The sequence below is a fragment of the Rattus rattus genome, chromosome 1, assembly GCF_011064425.1.
Source record: "Rattus rattus isolate New Zealand chromosome 1, Rrattus_CSIRO_v1, whole genome shotgun sequence".
In the NCBI taxonomy this organism is placed as follows: Eukaryota; Metazoa; Chordata; class Mammalia; order Rodentia; family Muridae; genus Rattus; species Rattus rattus.
In genome coordinates, this window is record NC_046154.1 from 101,336,678 (window position 1) to 101,356,716 (window position 20,039).

General features: G+C 38.6%; 1 protein-coding gene across 1 annotated transcript in view; it reads right to left on the reverse strand.

Moving 5' to 3' along the window:
* The window catches only part of Erp44 (endoplasmic reticulum protein 44), an 88,477-nt gene that overhangs the window by 49,907 nt on the left and 18,531 nt on the right, over positions 1-20,039 (reverse strand). The window contains exon 2 of the mRNA XM_032904352.1: positions 1,987-2,059. Within this exon, the coding sequence (XP_032760243.1) occupies positions 1,987-2,059 (73 nt within the window). The remainder of the gene's footprint in view (positions 1-1,986; positions 2,060-20,039) is intronic.

Genomic DNA, 20,039 nt, shown 5'->3' on the forward strand with positions numbered 1-20,039 from the left:
GTAAGTCTTGGTCAGGAGTATAAGCCAAGCAATCTATATTCATAGAGAAGGGTGGTCTGGAGCTTACTTAATAATCCACTTAAATATTTCATACATATAGTAACGTGAACCAGTTCTGCAAGGAGAATTCTCTCCCTGAAGAGATCTGCACAGTTACCTATGTGTCGTTCTCAGAAGTCTACCTTGCTGCATTATAAAATCCATTTTTCCTGGTTCCTACCCACTTAACACTCCATCACACAAACTCTCACTATTGTTTGAATCTTAGGATGTGAACACTTGAGAAAGACACAGTACTGCTTATTTTGATTAAACCCAACTCAGAAAAACTTAAATGACCAACCAGTGACTGCCCCAAATTGAGACCTATCCATAGGCAAGAACCAATCCCTGATACTATTAAGGATATTCTCCTCTGTTCACAGACAGGAACCCAGCGTAACTGTCCTCAGAGGCTCCACCCAGCAGCCAATGGAAAGAGATGCAGAGACTCACACCCAAACAGTAGATAGAGCTCAGAGAGTTTTACAGAAGAGTTGGGAGGAAAATTGAGGGACCTGAAGAGGACAGGGGTTCCCAGAGACTGAATCACCAAACAAAGAGCAAGCACAGGCTAGGGGTCTAGGCCCCCTGAACATATGTAAGATGAGCAGTGTAGTCTTCATCAGGTTCCCCAAAAAAGTGGAACAGGGGCTGTACCTGAGCCTGTTGCCTGCCTGTCTGCCTGTGGATCCCACACCCCTAAAAGGACAACCTTGTCTGGCATCAGTGGGAGAGGATGTGCCTAGTCCTGCAGTGACCTGATAAGTATATGTGTGTGTGGGGGGGGCGACGGACACCCACAGTGGGGCTTCTCCTTCTAAGGGAAATAGGGAGAGGACTTGCATGAAGGGGGTACTAGGAGGAGAGAAGGGCTGATATTGGGTTGTAAATGATGGATAAATTTAATAATAATAATTAAAAATAAACTCTTCCAGAACTCATGAAAGCAATACACAAATGTGTTTCAGAATCTGGAAGGTAACAGAAATAAGAATAGTGCATACTTCACCCTGCTTCCTCTTTACCTCTCACAGTTTTGGTTCACTTGCCTGTTCACTCAAGCTGATTCACAAACTGGTTTCTGGACCAGAAGCTCCACCATCACCCAGGAACTTACAGAAATGCAAATTAGGTACAGCCCAGCAGCTTCTGCCAGGAACTGAAGCTGCCCAAGCAGCACAGATATTAATAAGCTGCCCGCGTCTTTTTGCTACCTGGTATATAGATACTGCTCTAGTGCGCTCATGAGGTGGCAATAGATTCTCTTGACATTCAAAGCTCCACAAACAAAACCAATGTAGGTACTTTTATTTCCTCTTCATCCTGAAAACTGCTGGGTTTGGTCATATGTAAACCAGCGACATGGCATTTTTGTTTTTAGTTTTCTTTTTTTAAAGAAGTAGAATTTATGTACACTGCACACATTTTAAAATCTCCTATATTATAGTCACCCACCGTATCAACCATGCCTTGACCTTTTCTTTAGAATCTTCAAAAATCAGAATATCCCAAGTTAGTTTTATCTATAATTACAGTGTCAGCAAATAATAAACTCAATACAACACTTACTGAATTTAACTGGATGCTATTAAAAAGACTGGAGAATGAGTCATTTAATTAAAATGAAAGAAATCCTAGGCTCCTCTCTATGGTTCTTACTCTTCAGTGTAAAGTGACAACTACAGGCCGTAACAGACACCTCATGCACTGTCACAGCATGATGTCAAAGCATCCACTCCAAGAAAACGAACAAGTTAAACATCTCACAAAACGGAAAAGCAGGACACTTTAAGAAATTTTACTAATAATCAAAACCTAAAGTGCTTTTTCACTCGGTAAAATGAGCTGGAATGCTAGTTTGTTATCTATGATAGATAACTGAAATTTTATTTATAAATTATTTATAGAGAAGAAAACATACTTTAAAAAAATCACGATACTTACTTAAAATTTCATCTATATTCTCTGAATCAAGACTTGCTATTTCAGCTGTTATAGGTGCAAAAATCGAAGTTACCTGAAAATTTAAAAATGAAAAATTAATAATTCCACAAAAATAAAGCAGTCTAAAACATTAATAAAGCATCTAGCTGTTTTTAGAAAGTCGCCTATCAATTGATTTTAATCATTAGCTATCCTAACCTTCATTAGGCCAAAAAATAGAAATATTAACTTCCCCAGCCTAAAAAATTGGTCAGAGAATTCTTACACTTCTAGATAGTTTGTAAACAAGTAAGAAAATCATGAACTCACGCAGCCATTCTGAAAGCGCTGACAGAAAACTAAGCTCAGTGACTAAGCAGCAGCACCTCAGCAGACCCTGGAGGACCTGCTGCTTTCCTGTCTGTGGTAACGATGTGTTATGTGTCAGCTATCCCAAGAAAAACAATGTTCTCACTTTTGCTTTAATGTGGAAATCCAAGTTCTAGCTTGTCAAAGAGAATCTAACCTAACAACTGCAATGCAGAAAAAAGATCAAATTTTAAACCAAAGTAGCAAAGTTTTACTCATTTTAGTAAGTAATATTTATTCTTAGATTCCGTCTTTAATTCAATGTATGTGCTGCCTAGGGGATCTTTTATTTAAAACAGAACTTATGCATGGAAATTCATCCACTGAATAACTGCTTTACAGTAAGTGAAAACTAATGTTGGAGTCCAGTCAAATAACGGCCAGATGCTCCTTTGGATGCTACTTCATGGACACTTCTTTCTTATAACATGGCGTTCAACCTTCAGGAAGTCACTAATAACTCAACTTTAGTTAGGCAGGCAGGCAGGCAGGCAGGCAGGCAGGCAGGCAGGCAGGCAGGCAGGCAGGCAGGCAGGCAGGCAGGCAGGCAGGCAGGCAGGCGCAGGCCTGCTGATGCTAGTATGGATTACCTATTTAAAAACACTGTACTAGGACACATGCAACTGACGAGACTGGCTTTCAGCTGGTAACTAGGTTTGTTACAAGGACCCAAAGCAAGAAAACTGCCTCTGACCCAAGTCCCTCTTCTCTCTCTGGGGAGTAAAGGGGAGTTTCCTGTTAGAATTAATATTTCTATTAATATACAATATGAAAAGTTTACTTAAATTTTTACCAAGTTCCACCAGATTGACAAATTATTTCTCTTTCTACCAGCCCTGGGCTAAATAAAGACTCTCATGGGCAAACACCTTTATGCTTCAAATACAGAGTTCACTTAAATAAAGACAAGTGGGCCCAGGGCAAGAAGGGAGGAGAGAATCACTACATTGAAGTAAACATTTTAACTTCTGAAAACACACACTCGTGCACACAGGCACACAGGTGGGAGGGGATAATTTAAAATGGCAATCTTAATAGTCATGGAGAACACAGTGTCTAATGGTTGAAATATTACAAATGTAACAGATAACATATATAAGTATAGCATAAACTCAAAACTATTGTACAAGCTATTCCCTTCAATTCACTATATCGTTTTTTTGTTAATGCAACAATGGAGAGTTTTCTTTAACCATATTCCATGATTTATTAGATATTTCTTCAACACATATTAGGCATATCAACTATTAAGCAATCCCGTCTGGGATGTAAGGTGACACCATCTTACATAAGGAAGGACATTCTTGTGGCTGTGGCACAAAACTCAGTATTTAAGAATCTTTAAAAGGGGCTAGTTAGATGGCTCAGTGGTTAAGGTACTTGCTGCTAAGCTTGATAGCTTGAGTTCAATCTCTTGAACCCAAACGGTAGAGAGAGAGAACTCCCTCCCACAAGATGTCCTCTGACCTCCACACCAGTTGGGAAAAAAGGGAGGGAGGAACAGTATTTTTAAAGGCGCTCAGTAGTAGGAGCTTCTTAAGCATTGCCCAAAGGGTTTTTAAAACTGGGATATTTGTGGGACCCACAAAATCGTTCCTTTTGTTACCCTCCTTATATCTTCCCCCAAGGCCACCTATCTGGCTAGGGAAGCCAGTACTTAGAAGGTACTAGATCCCATCTCTCCACTTTCTTCTTCTCTGTGTACACAGCCTACTCTACCTAGGCGCCCTCTCCTAAGTTACTACACAACCATCCTTTGACCAACCCCACTTCCATTAAGCTTTGTTTTTCTTGGTAGAAAATGTCTTTCCTTTCTCAATAGCCCAGTAGGCTGAATAGTGTGGGGAGAGAAAAATATCTGAAAAAGTAGTCCAAGTCAATAGGAATTACTGAGAAATTAAACCATTCTGTAGATTAAATGCTGATTACATGCTAAAGTGAAATATTTCAGAAATCAATTTTGGAAAATGTTTTTAGTAACTACTCTCTCAATATTAGGTCATTTTAACTGTTATAATACTAACACATATCTGTCCTCACTATTGCAACATGTGAGTGCTGTCACCCAGTGCTAAGACTCAGTGCAGTTACTCTTTTTGAAAGAGGCACTAAACTCATGAGGACCCAATCAAGAATAACTCAACAATAATGTTGAAGATAAATTATTTTAAATAGTTTTATATGAACTGTATATAATTAAAAAAATAAATATAACTTTCTAGTTCATTATTACCAGAAGTTTCTATCCAAATATATTCTTTATGGGAACTAGTAGCAGTAATAGTAGTACACTCTCTAAGGTGAATGTCTCCCAGGAAGGCCAGACTAATCTTTCTGAATAGAGCCTCATGTATAGCAACTCCTCTAACAAGAAACCTCCAAGAGTTTTCTGTCGACTGTACAAAGGTCTAACTAGTCTACCAGGCATTTAAGGCCACTCACAAACTAGCTGCACCTCACTTCCTGAGTTACATCCTCTTGTTTTTCATCAATACCCTATGCTCCAACTAAAATGAACAACAGTTACAGTAACCACACATTTTCACAGGATGCAGTAATGCAAGCCTATAATCCCTACACCTTGGAGACTCAGGCAGGAGGATCACAAGCTTTAGGACAACCTAGGCTAGACAATGAGATCCTGTCTCAAGAAATAAATTCATATTCATTCATATTCATTTTCCCCTTTCCCCTTCAGACATAAACTCTAGCTTTCTTAAGAGATCTCAAATCATGCCTGTTACCTTGTATTTTTCTATATTAATAAAACATTTCCCTCTATATGCAGTATTCTAGGCAAAACATTATAGACAGTTACTGTAGCACTCTCAGTAACTGAGAGGAACTGTAGAATGGCTCTTCATAATCCTAAACCATGAAGCATTACCCCCATATAACATGAGAACAGAGTAAGAGCACACAGAGAAGCAAGGGTGACTGCTAGGCCAATCGCTGCCCTCAACACACCAACAACACTAGGCTGCCCGGGAGAATAAAATCAGCAACTCAGAACTGCTGTATGGTCTCTTTAAAGGTCACTAACAAGTAGTCCAGATCCAATAATTTATAAATTTAAAAAATCCAAGAATTTTACAGTACCTGTAATTCCTAAAATACATCCCATTGTTCTCCTGCCTGCATGCTTTGCTTGTGCCATGCACGATCACTGTTGCAACAGCTAGAAACAGCTTCCTAGTTTTCAGTATCTAAGTCAAAAGCTACCTTTGTACAAACCACAGTGCTTTACTTCCCTCATGTGAACTAGAGCAATTCTACAGAATATCAACATATTATTCTTTCATAATAAAGAACAATCTTCTTCTGTCCTTAAACTGGTTATTTAATTCCTCCACCAAACAATGTGTGAAAGTTGACCCATCTACTACCATATTCTATTTGTACACAAAAAGCACTCGAATAAGTACTAAATGGATAGACAGATGAATGAGTATGTAATATTGAAAATTACAGTGAGTGTTGGAGATGAGAAGTAGGAGAAAAGAGGTAAAGGAGAATAACCCACACATATTTTGGCAAGTTTGAGAAAAAATGGTTAAAACTAATTATTTGACAGAGAAAATACTACACTTGGTGAAAATCTGCCCTGCCCATCGCAGAAGCTCCTCTGCATCTCAACCAACAGCTGCCCCCAGAAACACCTTTCAGTTCACTTCACGTGCCTTGGCATGGTTCCTAGATGTTCCAGCACACAGACCACCCACTAAAATGAATCATAGAGCATGGTGACTCCAGTTAATAATAATATACTTGAAAACTGATAGTATTTAGTTATAAATATTCACACCCCAAAAATATGCTATGTAAGGTGATGGATATGGTAGTCTGATTTAAGAGTTTTATAATGTATACATATATCCAAACATTGCAGTATAAACTGTAAGCACATATAATCTTTATACCTTACGATACTGAAGGAGAATAAACAGAATCATTAGCAAATTATTTCCAAAAAAAATAACAGCTATATCACACTGGTCAGTAAAAAAACCAACAGCTGCAATAGTCATCTGTAAGGTAAGAGAAAATGGCATGGGAGTTTTAGGGTCCAGAGCTAATAAAATATTATGCAGAAGTAGTTATCACATTCATGGATGCACTTTCTAGGCTTAAGTGGTCACTAGAACATCTTATAACCAGTGGGTTTAGCAAACAAGAAACATTTCTGATGCATTTCTTTGTTTAAAGCCCAGCATGTTAGAACCTTGCTGTTCAGTGTGGCTCTTGCCCCTGAAGCATTGCGGCAAGCATTCCTATGATGTGCTGCTTTAGAGAACAAGTATTTACTCTAGTGACAAGCATATAAACTCATTCAAAACTGCAAAATTTATGGTCCCCAAATATGAACACAATCAAGTTTGTGATAATTCTGCAGTGACATGTAGATCGCTTGACTTTAAAAAAATGGAAACTAATTTTGTTTGAAATTTACATGCTACTTTTGTAAAGTATATAGCCTTCTCCTTAAAAAAAATGTAAAAGATATTTCTGCATGCAATCACTAGCATGGACAGCTTGAATGGAGAATGTTTCTTCCCTGTGGCAATGCTGCTGTCAATAGGCATTATGTCCAACAGGCATTCTGTAGAAATAGCTTAGAGTAGTTTTCTTAGCTTTCAGTTGCTTGCCTTCTTGTATGAGATTCTCAAAATCCTTTACAAAGCACTTGCTATGTCTCCTATAGGAAAAAATAAGTGATGTATCAAGCAATAGCTCTTTTCCATTTCTAATCCATTCTGACAGTCAGCCTACCACCTGAAGTCCCAAAGCTGCTTCTTATCCCTGGAGGCCGCTTCTCTGGCTGCAATGTCAGCATACTCTTACTTTCAGTTTTGCATTAAGCTTGTGGACCACAAAAGCATGAAAGGTTTACAGTTGGCTGTAAGGAGCTAAGTGTTGAAAGGCCCCTAGAGAAAAGAAGCTGAAGCTGATAGAACTGAGGGCCTGGAAGCTGGATATCAATCAAGGCACATCTCACGCTGTTTGTATTCTCAAGAGCAATATAATGAGCTAGAAGTTCAAAGAGAAAGGAAAACAGGGCCAAGTGCCTAAGACTGGGAAGCTATTTTTAACCCTTAACTTGCTCATGGTTCCCTGCCTGTAGTATCAAAGAAACTTTGGCACCATCAAAAGCAATATGCATTTATGAACAAGCATCAGAACAATAAACGCATTTTTCACAACTGAAAACACATGCAGATATTAGGAAAGACAGGTTCCTTAAACCCCGCTCTTGTTCCAACATACCCAAATTCACAGGTAAGTAAAATGACCTCCAATCTCAAACTAAGGCAGTAAAATAGCCATGGGCAAATACAAAGAAATAAAAGTTACTACAATCTATGCTTTTCGCTACTGTTTGATCATATGTGGATTTCCAATAAAAGCTGATGTTCTGTTATTTGTCTTCAGTATATCTAAATATGGAGTGAACTAAATTAACTGGAAACATAGTGTAGTTCTCTGAACTTCAGAGGGAATGTTCTTAGTATAAAAGGATTTTCATGACTAGAAATAAGATTCTTAATGTGTGGAAAGGATTACTTTCTGAAAAATCACATTTGTTCTTCTAGAACCCAAACTCTAAGCAACTAATAAAGAGTAGGAATTTGGAGAAAAGTCAAGATCACAACTGCACTCTTTTCCCAGACATGAGCAGTGGTAGTGAGGAGACAATGTCGAATGGAGGGTGGCTTCCCAATTACTTACTGTACAGCACTGTTCCCTCAAGTTACATTCCTGAAAAATATTTGCACATAAATGCTAAGAGAAAATTATGACTGTTGTTTGAATCACACTGAATTTTCTGCCCAACATGCCTGATAAAACAAAGTTCCTATAAAAGAGTACTTCAGTTTGGATCTTAAACCTTCCCCAAAGGCCATGAGGTTTGCCTGACAGCCTGTAGCTCTGGGGAGGTGGTAGAACAAAGGATGTGATGGGAAGAAGTTAGGCCAAGGGAACTGAAAGTATCTGGTCCCTCCCCATCTTTTGTTTCTCAGCTACCTTGATGAGCTCCTCAACATAATACACTGCTGCGACAAGGCTGGAAAGCGAGAAAGCCAACCAATTATAGACCAAGATGTCTGAAATCATGGGCCAAAATAAATCTGTTTGACACACTTCAATAGACCAGTCAATTTAACATAGAACTTAATATTATTTCTGAAAAACCAATCTTATCCTTAAAGTCAGACAAGTAGACATTATTCTTCCTCATAAGATACAATGACAATGGGAAACAGACTACCTGTGAAGTGGTTAAGAGAAAGACAGGACTTGACTTTATCCAACTCCACTGCTGTACAGGAAAACAAGAAACAGAGAAACATGTTTACATGACACCATGAAGGAACAAGCAGGTAGTACCAGAAAAATGAAATCTTATATGAAAAAAAATGGCAGGTTAATCTCATTTGGGCTCCCCATAGGAAATAGATGCTGAAACAGGGAATCAATATCTGAAAGATGAAGAAGGATTGTAGAGTGGTACCAGGAAGAGAAGGCCGCCAACATTCTAGAGTGGGTGGGACAGAATGCATCAATGTTTTTGAATACTGATCTTTGGAAATACTGTATTTTTCTTAGCTTTAAAAAAATTCAAGGCTCATTTTAAATAGACAATGTTTTCTCCTGAATTATGCAACAAATCCTTTAATCCTACGTGCCAGCTTTTGCTATTAGCATATACATTTCTACACTGCAAAATGTGGAAAAAACAAACAAACTCCAACACAGGCCAAAAATGCCTTTATTTCACTATTAAACATATTTTGGAATGCACAGCCCTCAGTAAAGAACAGTTCTGGCTCCCTGTTTTATATACTCAGTTCAAGATTGATTCTCAGACTCTCTAATTTCTTATTCCTAAGCAGAGTGCTGTGTGTTCTAGGGAAATGATGTGAATTACCAAATCCCACGACTCTTATCACATGGATCAATAGTAGTAACCCACTTATTATAAAACCTGAGTTTTCATAACCAATTAATAAATTTCACATTGTAAATCTGTGCCCTTAGCTTTCTAAGTTCTTTTCTTTCTGCCCTGTACTCCGACACTTTTTACTGCTCATATGTGCTTTCTGTTTAATCACATTCTTTTTATAGATATGTATGTTTTCAGACAAGACAAGTTAAATTTTACTTTATGCTTTAACATAAAAAGTTACAGTAGATCAGTTAAGCTTGTTATGGTCAGGGGTCTGGGACAGAATACTTCCCGTCTCCATCTGCTCCCAGAGCTGGGGCTGGCCCATAGCTCTCAGACCAAAAACCTGGCAGCAAAGAGCTGGTCTGCCAGGAGCACACCCACTCCAAAGATCACAGGCTCACAGGCCCAAAAGAAAGACAAACTCCAGTCAGTGACAGCAAGACCAACTAACATCAGAGATAACCAGATGGTGAGAGGAAAGCACAGGAACCTAAGCAACAGAAAGCAAAATTACCTGGAATCATCAGAACCCAGTTCTAACACTACAGCAAGCCCTGGATAGCCCAACATACCGGAAAAGCAAGATTTGGATTTAAAATTACATCTTATGATGATGATAGAGGACTTTAAGAAGAACATAAATAAGTCCCTTAAAGAAATATAGGACAACACAGGTAAACCAGTAGAAGCCCTTAAAGAGGAAACACAAAAATCCCTTAAAGAATTACAGGAAAACAAAATAAAACAGGTGAAGGCAGACCTATCAGAATTACACCAGATTTCTCAACAGAGACTATTAAAGCCAGAAGATCCTGGACAGATGTCATACAGACCCTAAGAGAACACAAATGCCATTCCAGGCTACTATATCCAGCAAAACTCTCAATTACCATAGATGGAGAAACCAAGATATTCCATGACAAAAACAAATTTACACAGTATCTTTCCATAAACCCAGCCCTACAAAGGATAATAGATGGAAAACTCTAACACAAGGAAGGAAACTACACCCTAGAAAAGCAAGCAAGTATCTCCTTGCAGCAATCCCCAAAAGAAGACAGCAACATAGGCATAATTCCACCACTAACAACAAAAATAACAGGAAACAATCATATTCCTTAATATCTCTTATCATCAATGGACTCAATTCTCCAATAAAAAGAAATAGACCAATAGGCTGAATAAGTAAACAGGATCCAGCATCTTGCTGCATACAGAAAGCACAACTCAGTGACAAGACAGACACAACCTAAGAGTAAAAGGCTGGAAAACAATTTTCCAAGCAAATGGTCCTAAGAAACAAGCTGAAGTAGCCATTCTAATATCAAATAAAATGGATATTTATCAATTTTATCCAAAAAACCAAAAGTTATCAAAAAAAAAAAAGATAAGGTAGGACACTTCATACTCATCAAAGGAAAAAATCTACCAAGATGAACTCTCAATTCTGAACATCTATGCTCCAAATGCAAGGGCACCAACATTTATAAAAGAAACTTTACTAAAGCTCAAAGCACACATTGCACCTCACACAATAATAGTGGGAGATTTCAATACCTCACTCTCATCAATGGACAGATAAAGGAAACAGAAACTAAACAGAGACACAGTGAAACTAACAGAAGTTATGAACTTCTGTTATATATATAACATTTCACCCTAAAGCAAAGGAATATATCTTCTCAGCACCTCATAGTACCTTCTCAAGAACTGACCATATAATTGGTCACAAAACAGGCCTCAAGAGATACAAGAAGACAGAAATAATCCCATGCATCCTATCAGATGTCCATGGATTAAGGCTGGTCTTCAATAACAACAAAAACAACAGAAAGCCCACATACACATGGAAGCTAAACAACGCTCTACTCAGTGACAACATCGTCAAGGAAGAAATCAAGAAACAAATTAAAAACTTTTTAGAATTTAATGAAAATGAAGGTGCAACATACCCAAACCTATGGGACACAATGACATCAATGCTAAAAGGAAAACTCATTGCTCTGAGTGCCTCCAAAAAGAAATTGGAGAGAGCACACACTAGCAGCTTGACAGCACACCTGAAAGCTCTAGAACAGAAAGAAGCAAATTCATCCAAGAGAAGTACACAGCAGGAAATAATCAAACTCAGGGCTGACATCAACCAAGTAGAAACAAAAAGAACTACACAAAGAATCAACAAAACCAGGAGTTGGTTCTGTGAGAAAATCAACAAGATAGATAAACCCTTAGCTGGACTACATATAGAGTATCCCAATTAACAAAATCAGAAATGAAGAGAGAACTAACAACAAAATTGAGGAAATTCAAAAAACTCATCAGATGCTACTTACAAAAGCCTATACTCAACAAAACTGGAAAATCCGGATGAAATGGACAATTTTCTAGTCAGATACCAGGTACCATAGTTAAATCAGAATCAGATAAACCATCTAAACAGTCCCATAACCCCTAAAGAAATAGAAACAGTCATTAAAAGTCTCCCAACCTAAAAAAAAAGCCCAAGACCAAATGGGTCTATTGCAGATTTCTATCAGACCTTCAAAGAAGACCTAATACCAATATTCTTCAAACTATTTCACAAAATAGAAACATAAGGAACAGTACCAAATTCGTTCTTTGAAGCTACAATTACACTTATATCTAAACCACACGAAGACCCTACAAAGAAAGAAAACTTCAGACCAATATCCCTTATGAATATCAATGCAAAAATACTCAATAAAATTCTTGCAAACTGAATCCAAGAGCACATCAAAACAATTATTCACCATGATCAATTAGGCTTCATCCTAGGGATGCAAAGATGGTTCAATATACAGAAATCTATCAATGTAATCCACTACATAAACAAACTCAAGGAAAAAAAAAAAAACAAACACATGATCATTTCATTAGATGCTGAGAAAGCATTTGACAAAATTCAATATCCTTTCACATTAAATTTCTTGAAAAGATCAGGAATTCTTGAATACCTAAACATAGTAAAAGCAATATACAGCAAACCAGTAGCCAACATCAAACTAAATGGAGAGAAACTTGAAGTAATCCCACTAAAATCAGGGACTTGACAAGGGAGATGCTGCCCACTCTCTCCCTACCTATTGAATATAGTACTCAAAGTCCTAGCCAGAACAATTAGACTACAAAAAGAGGTCAAAGGAATACAAATTTGGAAAGGAAGAAGTCAAAATACCACTATTTGCAGATGATATGATAGTATACTTAAGTGACTCCAAAAATTCCAACAGAGAACTACTAAGCCTGATAAACCACTTCAGCAGAGTGGCTAGGTATAAAATTAACTCAAACAAATCAGTAGCCTTCTTCTACTCAAAGGATAAACAGGACAAGAAAGAAATTAGGGAAATGACTCCCTTCAAAATAATCACAAATAATATAAAATACCTTGGGGTGACTCTAACCAAGCAAGTGAAAGATCTGTATGACAAGAATGTCAAGTCTCTGAAATTGAAGATCTCAGAAAATGGAAACATCTCCCATGCTCATGGATTCGAAAGATTAATATAGTAAAAATGGCCATCTGTCTGAAAGCAATCTACAGATTCAATGCAATCCCCATCAAAATCCCAAGTCAATTCTTCACAGAGTTAGAATAATAAAACACCTATGATAGCAAAAACTATTCTCAAAAATGATAGAACTTCTGGGGGAATCATCATCCCTGACCTCATTATACTAGCAATAATGATAACAACCAAATTGTATCAGTACAGAGACTGGCAGGTAGATCAATGGAATAGAATTGAAGACCCAGAAATGAACCCACACACCTATGGTCACCTGATGTTTGACAAAGGAGCTAAAACCATCCAGTGGAAAAAAGATAGCATTTTCAACAAATAGTGTTGGTTCAACTGGAGGTCAACATGTAGAAAAATGTAAATTGATCCATTCTTATTGCCCTTTACAAAGTTCAAGTCCAAGTGGATCAAGGACCTCCGTATAAAACCAGATACACTCAAACTAAGTGGGGAAGAGCCTCAATCACATGGGCACTTGGGAAAATTTCCTGAACAAAACACCAATGGCTTAGGCTCTAAGATCAACAATCGACAAATGGAACCTCATAAAATTGCAAAGCTTCTGTAGGGCAAAGAACACTGTCATTAGGACAAAACTGCAACCAACAGATTAGGAAAAGATCTTTACCAATCCTACATTCGATAGAGAGCTAATATCCAAAATAGACAAAGAATCCAAGAAGTTAGACTCCAGAGAACCAAATAACCCTATTAAAAAATGGGGTTCAAAGTTAAACAAAGAATTCACAGCTGAGAAAAATCAAATCAAATGGCTGAGAAGCACCTAAAGAAAAGTTCAACATCCTTAGTCATCAGGGAAATGCAAATCAAAAACCACTTGGAGATTCCACCTCACACCAGTCAGAATGGCTAAGATCAAAACTCAGGTGACATCAGATGCTGGCAAGGATGTGGAGAAAGAGGAACACTCCTCCATTGCGGGTGGGAATGCAAGCTGGTACAACCACTCTGGAAATCTGTCTGGAGATGCCTCAGAAAATTGGACATAGTACTACTACTACTACATGAGGACCCAGGTATACCAGTCCTGGGCATACATCCAAAAGATGCTCCAACATATAACAAGGACACGTGCTCCACTATGTTCATAGCAGCCTTATTTATAATAGCCAGAAGCTGAAAAGAACCCAGATACCCTTCAACAGAGGAATGGATACAGAAAATGTGGTACATCTACACAATGGAGTATTACTCAGCCATTAAGAACAATGACTTCCTGAAATTCTTAGGCAAATGAATGGAACTAGAAAATATCATCCTGAGTGAGATAACCCAGTAACAAAAGAACACTCATGGAATGCACATGGTAAATATTAGCCCAAAAGCTTGGAATACCTAAGAAAAAATTCACAGATCATATGAAGCCCAAGAAAAAAGAAGACCAAAATGTGGATGGTTCATTCCTTCTTAGAGGGGAGAACAAAATACTCATGGGAGGAAATATAAGGACAAAGAGTGGAGCAGGGACTGAAGAAAAGGTCATCCACAGACTGCCCACCTCAGAATCCATCCCATATGCAGCCACCAAACCCAGTCACTATTGGTGATGCCAAGAAGGGCTTGCTGAGAGGAGCCTGATATGCCTGTCCCCTGAGAGGCTTTATCAGAGCCCTCTTGATATAGATGAGGATGGTTGCAGCTAACTATAGGGATGAACAAGGGGACTCCAATAGAGGAGTTAGAGAAAAGAATGAAGGAGCTGAAGGGTTTGTAACACCATAAGAAGAACAACAATATCAATCAGCCAGACTCGTCAGAGCTCCCAGGAACTAAACCACCAACCAATGAGTACACATGGAAGGATCAATGGCTCCAGTCACATATGTAGCGGAGGATGGTATTGTCTGGCATCAATAGGAAGAGAAGCCCTTGGTCCTGTGAAGGCTCATTTCCCTAAGGTAGAGTAATTCCAGGGTGTTGAGGTTGGAGTGGGTGGGAGGAAGTGGGAGCATCCTTATAGAAGCAGGGAGAGGGGGAAAGGGTGTGAAAGAGGGGGAAAGGGAATTACATTTGAAATGTAAATACATAAAATATCTAAGAAAAATAAAATTAAAAAAATACTTGTTATGGTCACTGATACAGTAGGTATGTTTAGTTTTATTTCTGCCATTTTTTCCCTAATTTTATTGTTTTAAAAATGATTTTTCAAAGCAAACTAGGTTTTTGTTTTAGAAAGGTAGTTTGATACACAAGAAGTTTTACTTCTCTTAGAATAGCAATCATGATAATGAGACCTTCTATTGTCCCATATATGTCACTCTGCACATGGTTTCATATGCATTCTTAACAAAATGATGCATTATAGCAGTTCCACATACTTCCATTTCTAAGGAAGCGTACTGGTGGCCGAATTCCAGAACTCACCATATTATGGCCTCCATTAAACTTCTTTTGTTATTTTTCAATGATGTTCTAATTGAACTTCATGGCTAAGCTTTGCCACTCACTTCAGCCACAGAACCTAACCTACACAGTGCTCGCTTCCTGTGCTGACGAAAATCTCCCTAGGTGGGTAGTAAACTCTTCTGAGAGGCAGAATGTAGACATACAGCAAGTTTGACTGTCTCAAGGCTTATGGGTTGGGCCTCTTTCATGATGATTTTGATATGCTTGGCCCAGGGAGTAGCACATTAGGAGGTGTGGTCTTCTTGGAGTAGGTGTGTCACTGTGGGGTGGGCTTTGAGACCTGAATCCTAGATGGCATTTCTCTCCTTGTAAAACCAGTATTTATTGGGAGGAATAGCATTTTTAAAATTCAGTCTCTTAATCTGGCTATCAACTGAGTCATTACTTTTTACTTGCCAGTCTCTACAATGAAACTAAGTATTTTTCTTACATGGTTTTGGAAATTATCTCCAGCCCTGGCATCTTTTCATTTGAGGTCTAGTGCCCAAACAATATCAGAAAGTGCCTTCTTTTCTAGACAGTGTTACTGATGGCCTTTTCTACTTTAAGTAATAAGACTGATTTTTAAAATCTCATAGAATTGTAGAATGCCTAGAAATGAAAAAAGTTAATGTAGTTCAATAAATTAATCTTTTAACAACTATTGTGATGTCTCTACTGTACACCAAGTACCATGATTGGCACAAAGGAAACAAATACTAAAATGGAATACAATTTAAACCACCCATCAAAGGAGAGGAGGAGAGCAAAAAGGCATGCTCAGGGTGGGAAGAGCTTTATTATTTTATACAAAGTCTTAGGGTTGTCAGGTGCAATGTCATTATCACATGAAAAGACTGCAATGATTCAGGACCTCTTGTTGAGTAGTACATGAGCTGTACAAATAAACATATAGTGGTATATTCACGGGGCGCTAAACATGAACTAGTTTTCTAGGACTGCCATGACAAACTAGCAAAAACATAGAGACTTAAAACAAATTTATTATTTTATAATTCTGGGAGCCGTAAAGCTGAAGCCAAGTTACTGGCAAGGCCACTTGATCTCTGGAAGCTCTGTAAGATGAATCCTCACTTTTGTCTTTCAGTGGCTACTGAAATTCCTTAATTTACAACAGAGATCTGTCAGTATAACTTAACTTCCATCTTCTCGTTTTTTCCTGTGCATTTTTCTCATAAAACATCAAGCCTAGAGTTTGGACCATTCTTAATCTAGGATGAATCCATCTCAAGAGCCTTAACTAAGGACATCTATAAAGACTTTCTTTCCAAAACTTCATCAAGTCCAGTCAATACAGGCTGAAGGAACGCTTTTCCAACTCACTGTAGCTTTTTGATCCATGTCATCTTAAATCAACATTTACATAGGTTATAGAAAGAAGCTACTGTACTTATGTGTGTTCATCTCAAATTTTATCTCTTAGATTACAAATAAGTGAATTTACTACTTTTATTAGAGGTATTTATACTTGTGTTATTAATGAATTTCTTATATTTTTTATAGTAAAAATTTTATGGCATTTATTTTTAACTATGTACATGTGTGTGCACGTGTGTGTCTGTGTGTGCATGTGAGTGCAGATGCCCATGAAGGACATATGTGTCAGACTTTCCGCAGCTGGAGTTACAGGTGGTGGGAGCCGCCTACCATTGGTTCTGAAAGGCAGTGCATGCTCTGTGGCACGGAGCCAAGTCTCCAGCCCTTCTCTGTTCTCTAAGAGCTACTGTTAAAGCTACGTTCACTATTTTCATCTCGATGTCAAAATGATCTTAGAGATTTTACAGATGGTCTAGGACTTCTTCAAATAGTTCTGAATGTAGAATTATAAGTGACTAAATATGATATGAGCAGTATTCAACAGATCATACAGTAATTTATAACTAAGTAGAAACTGTTAACCAAAGCAGTATTAGTCAGCATGATAATCCACCTTGGGTATGTCATTCTAACGAGACAGGCACAGGAGACAGTTTAGGCTGAGACCCTGCACACATACATGCACGCACGCACACACTTTTTATAAAGCACTTGCTAACCTAGTTCCTTAAGCTACACATACCCTCTCCAAACAGTAAACCTAGCAACCTCTGAACCTCCACAACACTTATGCACATCAGGCTGCATGTACTCCCATCTCTGAGTAATAATACATTTTTCCCACCTCTAGCAACAAATAGGCAGGTTCTTTTAAGTGTATTCCTAATAAATCCAGTTAAAGAAAAAATAGAAGGGCTGAACTGGTTGGTGGCACAGTAAGGCAAACTGTGCTACCAACACAAATAAATTTTTAGAGAAAAACCCCTTAGTACCATCCGATGTCTATGTATAGCATAGGAAAAGCAAAGATATCACTGACATCAGATGCATTATGGGAATGAGTTATATGCAATAGGAAAAATGAATATATGATCTGTCAAAATAGAGAACCACCCAAACTGCACCCCTTAGTAACCAGTCCCTCTGTCTTAGGGTTACTATTGCTGTGATGAAACACCTGGATAACCAAAGAAACTTCAGAAGGAAAGGGTTTAGTCTTGATTACAATTCCAAATCACAGTTCATCATAAAAGGAAGCAGGACAGGGACTTGGAGGCAGGAGCTGATGCAGAAGCCATGGGGAGTGCTGCTTACTGGATTGCTCACAGGGCTTTGCTAAGCCTGGTTTTTTAGAGAACCCAGGACCACTACCCCACGGACAGCACCAGCAACAATGGACAGGGCCATTCCATATCAATCACTCATTAAGAAAATGCTTTAAAGCTGGATTTTATGGAGGCATTTTTCTCAATTGAGGTCCTCTCCTATTACATAACTCTAGTTTGTTTTAAGTTGACATAAAACTAGCCAAGACACACTCCTTCCTTTAGACCCTAAAAAAAGAGACTTAAGGGTGGAACCTGGGGCCCTTCAGTATCCTCACTCATGTGGTTTACTGCCCCCTTTCAGCAAATTTGACCTTTGTTATAGCTTTGCCTCAAATAAAGTTTTTCCTGCTGATCTGTAATCTATGTGAGCCTTTATCTCAATTCTCTGGGAAACCCCAAACCTTGACATACCTGACTCAGAACACCTGAAAAACTAATGACAAACTTTTTACAAAGATTAATCCACAAAAGCCTCAGGTTTTGTTTTTGTTTGACTGATGGAGGACATTTTTATTTCATAAATTAATTAATTTACAGCTCAAACACAGCTTCCCCTCCTTATTTTCATTTTAGTCCTTTCCTCTCACCTCCTGACTTCCGCTTCCCTTTCCCTTTCTCCTTAGAGAAGGGGAGGCCTCCCATGGATAAACGCACCTTGGCATGTCAGTTGCAGTAGGACTAGACTTTTCTCCTGCTGAAGACTAGACAACACCACCCTGAAGTGGAAACTTAAAGGTTCCTTGGAGAGTAAGTTGTGTTAGATAGTGTTTTGAAGGGGCAAACATGTGAAGGAGTACTTTACTGATGTGGACAAAGGTGAAAGACTAAGGCAGACTTGTGAAGGAACGTTTCACAGAAGCAGACACAGGAAAGAACATTCTGCTAAAGCAAACACCGGAAAGTACACATGATAAAGATTTCTATGCTATCAGCATGCATGTATTGGTCAGCCTTACACTTCGTAGTTGAGCTCCATTTGTTGAGCTCCATTTGTCAGGACTTCAAGGACTTCAGCTGACTGTATGCATGTGCTGAGACAAGACCCATACTGAGGCAAGGCACATGGAGGACACATGCTGTTTGGAGGGTATTAATAGGACTCTATGAAGTGACAGAGATATTGGCTAGCTGTTCAACGCTTGTGGGTCTCCCATCTTGGCTTATCTTCGCTTCCCTGAGAGAGGCACAGTCAAGAATTTCTCCTGGTACTCTTGTTGGTCCCTCCTGCTGACTTGACCTGAGGCTGAGGCCTGGCTGTCTCTGCTAGGTTGTGTCACCCTGTTGCTAACCCAACTCTACTGAACTGGACTGCTGATGTAGCCAGGTGTTTGTGAGTGGATCAAGTTGCTGCCACCTGCTAACCTGTGAACTGAACTGCCGATTTCCAGACAACACAGAGAAAGTGTCCCCACTCGATTGGCCTGTGATATATTTTCTTCGTTGATGATTGATGTGGAAGGGCCCAGCTCATGTGGAGTGTGCCATAAAATCCTGTAGTTGTGGGTTCTACGAAGGCTGAGCAAGCTATGGGAAGTAAGTCAGTAAGCAGTACTCCTCTATGGCCTCTGCTTCAGCACCGGTCTCAAGTTCCTTCCCAGATTTCACTCAGTGAAGGAGTGTTACCTGAGAGTGGTAAGCTCAAACAAACAAACAAACAAACAAAAAAACAAACCCTTTTCTTTTTCTCCCCAGGTTATTTATGTTCATGGTATATTATCACAGCAGTAGAAACCTTAACTAAAACTAAGAATAACACTATTTTTTTAATTGTACATTAATGGATTGTGAAACCAATTTTCCTGGATTTACACTCAACAGTAACAAAAGGGAAACATCACTACCAGGGGATATAGTATTCAAGTACTTTGAGAATCTTTTAGTTATATATCAGATTGCAGTGTATTTTTCTTTTTTCAAGTTTTATATTTTTATTTGTTCTTACTGCATGAATGTTTGCCTGCATATATGTCTGTGTGCCTGGTCTCTGTGGAAGACAGAAGAGCTCACAAATCCCCAGAAATAGGAGTTACAAAGTGAGCCACTGTATAGGTGCTGGGAATCGAACCTGGGTTCTCTGTGAGAGCAGCCAGGGTTTTTAACTGCTAAACCATCTATTGCTCTAGCCCTGCTAACCTGTTT